This window comes from Nymphalis io, chromosome 17 (assembly GCF_905147045.1).
Source record: "Nymphalis io chromosome 17, ilAglIoxx1.1, whole genome shotgun sequence".
NCBI classification, from domain to species: Eukaryota; Metazoa; Arthropoda; class Insecta; order Lepidoptera; family Nymphalidae; genus Nymphalis; species Nymphalis io.
The window spans coordinates 8809084-8821230 of NC_065904.1; the positions used below are offsets into that span (position 1 = coordinate 8809084).

Here is a 12147-nt window from a genome sequence, read left to right on the forward strand (position 1 = left end):
AATTAAGTTACTATATTAAGAATATATACTTTCTTTTACATGTATAATATCACTGAGGGTAAAAAAGTTTTTATTTTATTTTTAATGTAATAGATTTAGAATAAAAGCTACCAAAATATAAATAATCTGAATGCGGTTAGCACTTGCATTTTATATTTAATAAAATAGTTTTTATGTTTAAACATAAAACCGTCTTAATCTTCTCTTATCAATTATGTGGAAATACATCTTCCTGAACGACACCTTTCACTGCCTCATGCAATGTAGTCTTGTCACTCCGACCTCCGTCAGCATTTTGGTTCGACGTATTGTATTGTCATTTGTCATTTCATTGCATTATCTTTCACCATACTGTACCTACTACAATATTCCGTCTTTTTGAGTACCTATTAAATAATTTTCTTTAAGTATACTCTTGTCGTATTTAAATCACAATGGTTCTTGACTTAGACTTATTTCGTGCAGACAAAGATGGAAACCCTGATAAAATACGCGAAAATCAAAGAAAACGTTATAAAGACGTTGCTTTAGTAGACACTGTTGTTGAACAAGATACCTTATGGAGAAAACTGCGACACGATGCCGATAACTTAAACAAATTAAAAAATGTCTGCAGTAAAGAAATAGGTCAAAAGATGAAAAATAAGGAACCGGTTGGGCCAGATGATGCACTTGTGCCTCAAGAAGTGTCAGATAACCTAATAAACCTTACCGGCGAGCAGCTGAGGCCACTTACAGTTAACCAGATTAAAAAGGTTTATTGAATATCCATCATTACTAACAGAAAAAATTATAAGCTTGATATTAGTTTTCTTGGTCTTTAAATTTAACTTTCCATATGGTATGTTTAATTTTTGTTTTGTAAATAGAAATTCGACGTCTACAAATGACACATTTTATCTTTGTGAATTCATCAAATTGATAGTTAGTTTTATATATGTTGCATGTACCTAAACTAATAAACTGACCTATTACACTACACTATTAATTTTTAATTTACCATTTATTTCACAACTACTAGGTTAGAGTACTCATCGATGAAGCTATAAAAAATAATGAGCAGGCACTTGTAGTAGCAGAAAAAGCTCGCTCAGCAGCTCTTAGAGAAGTTGGTAACCATTTACACGAGTCAGTGCCAGTGGATGATGATGAAGACCACAATGCAATTGAGAGAACCTTTGGAGACTGTGCTGTGAGACAAAAATATTCTCATGTGGATCTCATTTGTATGATAGATGGTAATTAATGTAAAGCTTTATTTTATTAGTATAGCCTGAATATGTATGTAACAAAAATGCATGGATTGCTGGATTTTGTGTAGAAACTTATGTATGTAATTTATACTAATTTGTATAATTTTTTTTTAAGAAGAGTAACTTCTTAGTTTCTTGACAGTCTTTCTTGGTAAAATCCATATTCCGAACACATCGTAGTGGTTGTACCACATAGGGAATGTAGATCTGTGACCTTTACAAATATTTTTTTGCAATTCAAAAGTACTTGTAAATGTCTATTTGAGTGAAATAATATAATATAAAAAGACTATGAGAGTAAGTGTAGTGTGCTCAGCAAGGCTAATTGGAATGTTATTGGAATAATGTGTTACAGGACAATTGTATAATTTATAACATTTCAAGAAATCAAAACATCATATTAATCAATAATTACAAAGATTTTACTTTAATCTTTTTAATTGACTTCAGGTATGGATGGGGAGAGAGGTGCAGCAGTAGCTGGTGGACGAGGCTATTATCTCAAGGGCCCTGCAGTGTTTCTGGAGCAAGCTCTTGTGCAGCTCTCTCTGAGGATACTCTTGAAACAAGGATACACACCTTTATATACACCCTTCTTTATGAGAAAAGAGGTCAAGTTCCTATTTAAATTTTAAAGTTAGAACAATAGAAAATTATTGATTCGTCTCATGTTTGTAGAAGATAATAATTGTAATCATTACATTTATAGGTTATGCAAGAAGTTGCACAATTAGCACAATTTGATGAAGAACTTTATAAAGTGGTAGGTAAAGGCTCTGAAAATAAAGGAGATGTTGCTGTTGAGGAGAAATATCTTATTGCCACATCAGAACAACCGATAGCTGCTTACCACAGAGATGAATGGCTGCCTGAATCTTCTCTACCTATAAGGTAAATTATTGATACTCATAATATAATTGTAATGGCTTAGTTTAGAAACGACTGCTAGTATGGTTTCCATCACAGTCGCTCAGCGGGTGATCTTCTAGTTAACTGACTCACAGATAGGCTGAAGCAGTTGAGTCCAAGGTATTAAGGTATTAGCAGTCAGTCTGGACATGGCGAAAGCCTTCAATCGGGTATGGCATAAAGCACTTCTTTCGAAGCTTCCTTCATATGGGCTTCCGGGCAACTTATTGGTAGATTGGAGCATCAAGGTCAATGGTGCATGCTCTGACTAAAAGTCAATTCTGGTGTTCCACAAGGGCTACATCTTCATTCTCTTTATGTCCTTACATAAAAGAAGTTACTCATTATTTATTATTGTATTGAAAATTTATTACTAATTTTCTTATATTATTAATGAAGGTATGCAGGTCCTACATCCACAAGGGCTACATCTTCATTCTCTTTATGTCCTTACATAAAAGAAGTTACTCATTATTTATTATTGTATTGAAAATTTATTACTAATTTTCTTATATTATTAATGAAGGTATGCAGGTCTATCAACATGTTTCCGCCAAGAAGTTGGTTCACATGGTCGAGACACTCGGGGCATTTTCAGAGTACATCAATTTGAAAAGGTTTATATAAAACTATAATATATAGTAGAGAAAAAAATATGGTTTTTTACAATTTATATCAATTTATTTGAATATGATTTGAATGGGGTTTTTTACTTTATTATTATTCCTAGGTGGAGCAGTTTGTACTGACTTCTCCTCATGACAATGCATCTTGGAAAATGATGGATGAAATGATCAACAATGCTGAAGAATTTTGCAAGGTTTTGGGAATCCCCTATCGTGTCGTAAATATCGTGTCTGGTGCACTTAATCATGCCGCTGCAAAGAAACTCGATTTGGAAGCCTGGTTCCCAGGTTCCGGTGCTTTCCGTGAGCTGGTTTCATGCAGCAACTGTCTTGAGTATCAAGCTAGACGTCTGCTAGTGAGGTGAGTATTTAGAAATCTGAACGAAATATAATTTTAATTATTTCAGTGTTTGTAACTTTAATATGAGATTAAGAGAATAATCTGCAGATATTTTGTTCTTTAGATATGGTCAGACAAAGAAAATGAATGCAGCAACAGAGTACGTCCACATGTTAAATGCGACCATGTGTGCTACCACGCGGGTAATTTGCGCAATCCTCGAGGTGCACCAGTGTGAAGATGGGATCAAGGTATTTTTCAATAAATAAATTCTCTCTTTTAAGAAACAGTTTAAATTGTTCGTCTTTTTATTTTTGTTCTTTTGTAAATCGAAATATATAAAAACCTATTACTGTTATTATAGGTACCTGAAGTTTTAAAACCTTGGATGCCAGAGCAGTACCAGGAACTTATACCATTTGTAAAACCGGCGCCAATAGACGTAGAAGCTGCTGCCGCCGCCGCTAAGAAAGGAAAAAAGTAAAACAAAGAACAATAGTCAATACAACATCTTATAATTTGCCTTGACGCATTTAATTTATTGTATGCTAAGCTTAAAGTTTGCATTTGATTATATTAATTATGATTCATTTTAAAAATTAAACATGGCTCTGCTCATGTAATGTATTATTTTGCCATTATTTTCGGCAAACTCATGATAATGATAAAAAAGGTTAAATAAACTTTAAATTTCAACTGCAATTTATTATTTTTTACATCTAAATATAAATAAAAGAATGGCTAGTTTGAAATAAAAAAATAATTTATGTCTTACAGTTTATTATGAAAATGAGTATAATATACAATCACAGGATAATTTATACAGATTTATGTCTGATCTTAAACAAAAAACTAAAAATTACATTACAATATATAGTAAAAACAAATATATACTTTCAAGTTATAAATTATAATTTGGAAGTATATAGTTTAACAAAATAACTACTCCATAAGCAACTGTTCTGAGTTGCCATATAGTTTAATCATAGTCAAATGCATGCCTCACTTTTTTTGTGTTGCTGAGATATGTACTCCATGACATAACTACACTGAAAAACTGATCTTATACTATCTCCAATATAGTTTTACATTAAAATTAGACCTACATAGTTATTATATATTAAAATAATTTGACATGAAAAAAAAAATGTTAATAGGTATGATTAAATAAAGAATGATACATCATTACAGATTATTTAGTGTCATAAAAAAATTAAACCACATTAAATTAAATAATAGTAACTATATTATTATTTTAACTAGGACATCAAATATAAGAAATTATATATGTAAATGTATAAAATTATAGCTAGATCTTCAAATTTTATTGTCCAATACATTATGTATTATGAATTATGGTATCAATTACAATTTTTTTTATATCATGAATACTAATCACCTAATTATGTGAAAGCTAGCTTACTACACTTACAACTGGTAAATAACAGTTTATTCAAGATTATATTGTGAAAAATAAACTAAGCAGATGGTATATGTTGAAATGGCTTTCTGTTATACACAATTATGGCTCAGTCTCCTTAATAAATTTAAAAAAAAAAGTAGTTATATATTATATGCAAATCATTTGAAATGAAAATATATATTATATTAAAGATACAATATATTTTGTGTAAAGCACTATACATATAATATGATAAAACTGAAATTAATTCTAAAATCAATCCAATAAGGGTGCATGTCTTTCCCATGTACAAAACTACTCATGTGATACAAATTAGTATCAAGCATGAAATAATAGGGATTGAATATTCAAATTAGCTTGCTACTAGAAATTCCAACTTTCAGTTATAAGCAAACCTTGATTAATATTTAGTTACAGTTAAAGACAAACCATTATTACAAAAACATAAACATGTAGAAGATAAATTGATAATATTTAGTGTATGTAAAGTGTGGTATGTGTAAAGACTACTAGATGTTACACAATTTTTTTCATAAGCAAATGTCACTTTTCATTGGAAATATTGTAGAAGCAATAATGTAAAAACAAGCTTTAATAACAACACTGCAATCTGTACATAATATAGCTCGTAACATAGATTATACAACTGTTTTATTTGAGATACAAGCAAGCTTATTGTGTACATCATACATAACATTGACTCCAGTTCCAATTTTAACTGAGACTACGACTAACATGCAAGTTGTGCTTTTTGTCTACACTTATGCATAAGGGCTCTTAATGTGAACTGTCGTCGAGCCAATGTACGTACTTGTTTTAAGAATGTATCCAAATCGATTACTTCCTTACGTAAAGCTTCTCCCATATAGTAAATCGCATCTTCGAGAGTAGCTTCTTCAGCAAATGCATTTAACAGTTGAGAATACAGTGGGGCTGTTGTGACAACTGCTTCGTCAACATCTACACTCTCTTGTTCACCCAAATGTTCTACAGCTGATTGTAGTTCCTTCTCTTTTTCTTGTAATATTGCAACATTTTTATCCAGCTCAGCTCTTTCTCTCTGTAATCTTGTCAAAATATCCTCCAATCTAGATTTACCTTCACGTAACTCTTCCTGGGTACGACGCAAAGTCTGAAGCTCTGCCTGTGATTGTTGCGATTGCTCTTTGAGTCTCCTTCTCAATTTATCTTCAACTGCTGAGAGCAATGATGCTTTAATGTGCTCTTCTGTAATAGTGCCCCCGGCTACATCTGTTACAGGATAACCTGTTGAAGTGGGGTATGGAGTAGTATTTGCTGAAGAGAAAGGTGTGCCATTAGTGTTTACAGCACCTGGATAAGGTGTCTCAAAGTTTGGATAAGGTATATGCGATGTTGTGGGATACGGTATAGCTGGGTGATTTCCAAATTGATGTGGACTGACACCTGGGTAGGGATATCCGGAAGGCTGGGGCATAAAGGAATTAACAGGATATGGTGGACGAATTTCATTTCTTGGTTTTGAAAAAACTGGTGGTATTTCACCAAATGCACTTATCATACACTGCACAAGCATTAGTAATGTTGAGTTATTAGAATTCCATTCGTGCAGGTAAGGTAAATAAACTTTACCATTACTGTCTATATATTTTGATATTTTAATCGCCATATCTGCTGTTGGCTTCACAAAACATAATGGCGCATTTTTTGGATGAGTGTCCATTAACCAAATGCAAACAGGGATATTGTAAAAAGCTCCTTTGTAGTTTACAGGTATAGTGCCTTCAAGATTCAGTAATTCTTTTCTTACTCCATTATTAAACACAAAGCCTTCTAAGCGATATGTCAAACTTCGATATACTTGTATCAGGCTGATCACTTCTCGTGATGTAATATCTCGGTACTTGTAGTTAGAAAGATGTGATCTTAATACAGAATCATCTTGGGCCATGATGCTAATCACTGATACTAACTAGTAACGTTAAAATAAATTAGGAGTGGTTGCTTCTGGAAAATTTATTAAAAGAAGACAAATCATTAGATGAATGAAGTGACAGTGACAAATTATTTGAAACTCTAAAGAAGTGCTGCCAGTAGAAAAAACAACACATTCAAAACAAAAAATCGCTTGTCTCCCAAAGATTTAAAAAGTATAACTTTGTTATACCTTAATAAAACAAATGAAAAAAATATTCCGTAACAGCATACCTACGTACTCACTTACATTTCACTACATTCCTATGTCGTGGGAAAGATATTAACTAGTGGGTATTTAAACTACTTTGTCCCGTCTGCGAAGTGTATGAAAATTTTATATATATTATTACGAGAACGATAGAAAAGGGCAATCAAGTTTATTTATATTTTTTGTTTCAAGTATGTTGCTTGAAAATAATATTTTGGCTTTATAATCGGTACAGTTTCTGTATCCACAGAACGGCTATTTTTATTATCAGCTGTAACGCTCGTCGCCTTGCTTCATACCACCAAAACCAATATTTTAAGTAAAAGGTGTCAATTTTGACTTTATGGACTCTTTAATTTACGCGTGCTAAGAAAAATATCAGGGAGGACAGGGAGCTTTGGCGCACCTTGGGAGAGGCCTATGTTCAGCAGTGGACAACGATTGGCTGTTGATTGAAGAAAAATATCTACTTCTTTTTACAAGTTTTTTTAAGTGTCTACCAAGAAGTATGAAACAAGGGTTCCATAAATTGCCATAATGGCGCTACTGTATTAGCTAAGGCAAATTATATGAAGTTAACATTTCTTCGCCTATTGATTGGGATTATTTGCTAGACACTTTGAGCCGAAATGTTTTCTTATTAAGTATTGTATATCTTTGGATTAATAAAATTGACTATATAATGCTAATAATTTGGCGAGGAACAACGATTTGGTTGGTTCCCATGTGTAAAAGCCTTATTATTATTATATATTGCAGGTGTAAACCATATATTATACACATTATAGTGCTTTAAGATCTGTGCTTTTAATTGTCAACGAAGTGTCAAGTGTCAACTAGATCATTTCTTTTACATCGGACTGTCAACGTTTACGGAACGTTTTTCGGACAGTTCGTTTTTTAATCCAAAGGAATCTCTTTGGATTAATTACAATATCATAAAGTGATATTACATTAATACAGCACAATGCCTCCTAAATTCGATCCTAACGAAATTAAAATCGGTAAGCCTTAGAAACTAACTATTCACTAGTTTCAAGATGATCATATTTTGGTATCGTGTGATGGTTATTAATTTTTCGTTATGTTTTAGTTAACTTGAGATGTGTTGGTGGCGAAGTTGGAGCGACATCATCTCTGGCTCCCAAAATCGGTCCCTTGGGTCTCGTGAGTATAAAACTAAATTTGTTATAAGTTAAACATCATGTTGTTTGTGACACACTTGATATTTTTTCGATGGTTTTTCTTGTAACTACATTGCCATTAGTTATTTAGTAATTTATTACGCTATTATTGTGAAACTGGCAGAAACCTGCAAATAATATATACATATCTATTTTATTTATATTTTGTGATGAATGATCCTGGGGGGTGCCTCCCTACCAGGCGCGTCCTTCCGGGTGGCGGATGGAAGGAACCCGTGACTCAGGATACTTTCCCTGTCACGGCTACTCCGAATGCACAATAAGGAGTCGCGGACCAGGCTTGTGAATACAATTATGTAAGATCTATCTAGTAGATGATAGATGTATCTAGTTAAACACATGATTTATCATCTCACAAACTATAATAACCTTTTGTTGCTCAAAACAATAATACTAATAACAGCCTATCTAACAAAATTACAGTCTCCCAAAAAAGTGGGTGATGACATTGCTAAAGCCACTAGCGACTGGAAGGGATTGAAGATCACTGTGCAGCTTATTGTACAAAACAGACAAGCTCAAATCTCTGTAGTGCCATCTGCTGCTGCACTCATCATTAGAGCACTTAAGGAACCTCCACGTGATCGCAAGAAGCAAAAGAACAGTAAGTAAACTTAAGTGAGAATTTTTATTTAATTTCTTTTATAAAGTAAATATATGATATATTTACTTTTGAAAACACATATATTTAATTTTGTTTTTTACTGGTCTATCAACATCATTTTACAACCAATGAAGCTTTTCTATTATTATATATGTATTTTCTAATAGTAAATTATTTGAGATATGTAATAAATGTTAAATGCAATATTCAGTATTTGAATAAAATGGCTTTGTGTATTCAATCAAAATGAACTTCATAGAAATTATGATCTTATTAAATTAAACATAAACTCAAATAAATGGACAAACTCCCTCCAATATGTCTTGTTGAATATAATACAAAACAGTTTTATTATATGATTTAAAAATCAATTCTTATAAAAGTTTGATAGTTATTTATTCCATTGTTTTAATAAAATCAGTGTATTAGGTTTAAACAGAATAACATAAAAATGAACTATTGCTAAATTATTAATTGTTGTTACAGTTAAGCACAATGGAAATATCACACTTGAAGATGTGATTGGGATTGCAAAAGTAATGAGAAACAGATCAATGGCACGATACCTTTCTGGTACCGTAAAGGAAATCCTTGGTACTGCTCAATCTGTTGGATGCACAATTGATGGTAGACCACCACATGACCTCATTGCTGACATCAACAGTGGTGCACTAACAATTGATGAATAAACTTTTTAAAGTCGTAATGGTTGTTTTTATTGCTGAAACCTAATAAGGTATTACTAAGGTAGTTTTATGGTTTTGTCATAACTAGTGTTAAATCATTATTGAAATTTTTATTTTGTTTCCATTTTTTTATGGATAGTATTAAAGTTCGTCAATACCAAACAAAATAATCAGTTGACAGGAGAGAAGGATATTGAACTGTTTGCTTTTTAATAAATATGAATTTTCAAGGAACACTTCAGTAAAATGATATTTCTATCGTGAATTATATGCCACTGTTACGTACTATGACTGGTAAAACTGTTTTATGATTGACCTGCCCAGTATTTTAATGAAAAATCTAAAATAGATTTTTTTATGTATATAATACATTGTACCTAGTTGTCATTTATTTTTTAGTGTGAATAAGTGCTCGCTATGACTTACTATTTAGGTAATGTATATTATACTGTTCGGACAATTTCAAAACCGAAATAGGCAATGAACGTTTTGACCGCCAAACAGCCTTATTTAGTATTGTTGTGTTCCAGTTTGAAGGGTAAGCCAGTGTAATTACATAGTTTTAAGGCGCTTCGGTGATGTAAGAAATGGTTCTAATAGTGCACATGTCGGGCGGTGGTGACCACTTACCAGTACATGTTACTTTTTCCCAGTCTGCCTTCCTATTATAGAAAAAAATATATAAAGTCGCAGTGTATGTCGTCCACAAAGAAAGATTATTATCAACTAGATAAACGGTATCAGTAATTACTCAGTTTTAAATTCTATTTTGTGTTTACTGTTCGAATCATCACAATCATGAAAAGTGCTACCAGATTAAAATAAGCGATAAATTATAAAAAACTGGTAGTAACACATTCTCGCGTGGGCGTCCCGAAAAATTATTAGAAACTATTTAAGCCGTCATGGCACGTGACCATTCGTTTAAACTAAAATTATTAGAACAAAAGTTTTTTTTAGACTTAAGCTTACTTATAAGGCTCATAATTTATTCATTATGGTATATTATTTTATCAGAATAACCACTCATTCCATAACCGTATCACTAAATGTGTCAAATTGGTTACCATCAGTTGTGGATTCATCTAATCTTTCTATATATTATCAGAATGTTCGAGGTCTTCGAACAAAAACTAATACATTTTTCAGAAACTTATTAATTAATGACTATGATGTTATATGTTTGAGTGAAACCTGGCTCGCTCCAGGTATCTTCGATGCTGAGTTATTTGATTGCCGTTACAATGTATATAGATGTGACCGTGATTATGTCTCAAGAGGTGATCGATTTGGAGGCGGTGTGCTTATAGCAGTTAAACGTGGTTTGATGGTTAAAGAAACGAAAAATTACCAATTCCCGAGTGCTGTCGCTGACGTTTTAATGCTTTCTATAGAATTAAATAAACAGCCAAGTTATAGGGTTCTGCATCTTTTCTGTTGTTATAAAATAAACCTGATGACTGCTTTTTAATTATAGGTGATTTTAACATCAGTTCGGCTGGATGGAGCTCTAGTAACTCTTATACCAATAATTTAATGATTAGTAACGATGTATTAGTCCAGTCATTGTACTGTTTTCTTCAATTTACAAAATTTAATCAATTCAATACTATATCAAATATAAATAAAAGATTTCTTGATCTAGTCATCAGTGGAGTTACTTGCAGCGTGAATCGATGTAATGAACCTTTGGTCTTTGAAGATTCTCATCACCCAGCTTTGATTATTCATCCTAAAATATCATGGAGTCCTTCACTGCGGTCGCCAGTGCGTTTTATACCTAACTTTCGGATTGCAGATTATGATGCAATAAACTCAGAATTATCTCAGGTAGATTGGACTGACTTAATTGATGATAATGACATAGATGTATCCCTTGACTGTTTTTATGAGGTTATTAACAACATAATTAGAAAATATGTTCCAACAAAGAAATCTTTTAATACACGCTATCCTCCATGGTATTCCAAAGCTTTAATAAAAATTATCAATGAAAAACTGAAGTTTCATAAAAAGTGGAAAATATATGAGAGATCGAGTGACTATGATCAATTTGACTATCTTCGTGATCGCCAAAAACGTGTGCAGCTAGACTGTTACAATAGATATATTAGAAATGCTGAAAATAACATTAAACGTAACAGTAAGATCTTCTGGTCTTTCGTAAAATCCAAGAATGCTACATCTGATATACCTGATTTGATGTTTTATAATACCATTCAATCATCGGACGGCAATGAAATTTGTCACCTCTTCAACACTCACTTTCAGTCTGCTTTCGAACCAGATACTAGCAATGTATCTTCATTGCCTTTGGACCATTCTTTAAATTCTGTGTCTGTGTCTATAGGTACAATTGATGTATCTGTTGATCTAGTTAGGAAATATTTGAGAAATATTGACATTAGCAAATATAGTGGTCCTGATAAAATCCCTCCGATTTTTTTGAAATCCTGCTATAATAGCTTAGCACTACCCCTTTGCATGCTATTTAACATATCTCTTCGTAGTGGAAGAATTCCTAAAGTGTGGAAACAATCGTATGTGGTACCCATTCATAAGTCTGGTGATAAACATAATATACAAAATTATAGGCCTATCTCTAAATTGAATACTATTGCTAAGTTGTTCGAGAAAATTATTTATGACCATTTATACCCTATTTTAAGACCGGTCATTATTGACTAACAACATGGGTTTATTGATGGTAGGTCGACTGAATCTAATTTATGTGAATTTACTCATCAACTTGTAGCTGTGTTGGATAGTGGTGGTCAGGTGGATGTAGTGTACACGGACTACTCAAAAGCGTTTGATAAGATTTCACATTCCTTATTAATCAGAAAGCTTCATTTATTAGGTATACACGGTGATCTGCTTCGCTGGCTTGAATCATATTTAAGAGACCGCAGTCAAGCTGTTGCTGTTAAAGGGTTT

General features: G+C 32.4%; 3 protein-coding genes across 3 annotated transcripts; 2 read left to right on the plus strand and 1 right to left on the minus strand.

Annotated features, from left to right (window-relative positions):
- The first annotated feature begins 289 nt into the window (after positions 1-289).
- On the plus strand, positions 290-3762 carry LOC126774842 (serine--tRNA ligase, cytoplasmic). The gene is made up of 8 exons (XM_050496477.1): positions 290-755; positions 1022-1238; positions 1704-1864; positions 1963-2144; positions 2689-2779; positions 2893-3149; positions 3253-3379; positions 3493-3762. Exons 1-8 carry the CDS (start codon positions 435-437, stop codon positions 3610-3612), a joined length of 1476 nt encoding a protein of 491 aa, XP_050352434.1. The 5' UTR covers positions 290-434; the 3' UTR covers positions 3613-3762.
- Positions 3763-4028: 266 nt separating this feature from the next.
- LOC126774856 (tumor susceptibility gene 101 protein) lies at positions 4029-6580 on the minus strand. Its single transcript, XM_050496494.1, has one exon. The coding sequence runs from the start codon at positions 6479-6481 to the stop codon at positions 5282-5284; it is 1200 nt and encodes a 399-aa protein (XP_050352451.1). The 5' UTR covers positions 6482-6580; the 3' UTR covers positions 4029-5281.
- A 962-nt stretch (positions 6581-7542) lies between these two features.
- LOC126774892 (60S ribosomal protein L12) lies at positions 7543-9230 on the plus strand. Its single transcript, XM_050496545.1, has 4 exons — positions 7543-7719; positions 7809-7882; positions 8344-8524; positions 9011-9230. Exons 1-4 carry the CDS (start codon positions 7683-7685, stop codon positions 9211-9213), a joined length of 495 nt encoding a protein of 164 aa, XP_050352502.1. The 5' UTR covers positions 7543-7682; the 3' UTR covers positions 9214-9230.
- The last annotated feature ends 2917 nt before the right edge of the window (positions 9231-12147 follow it).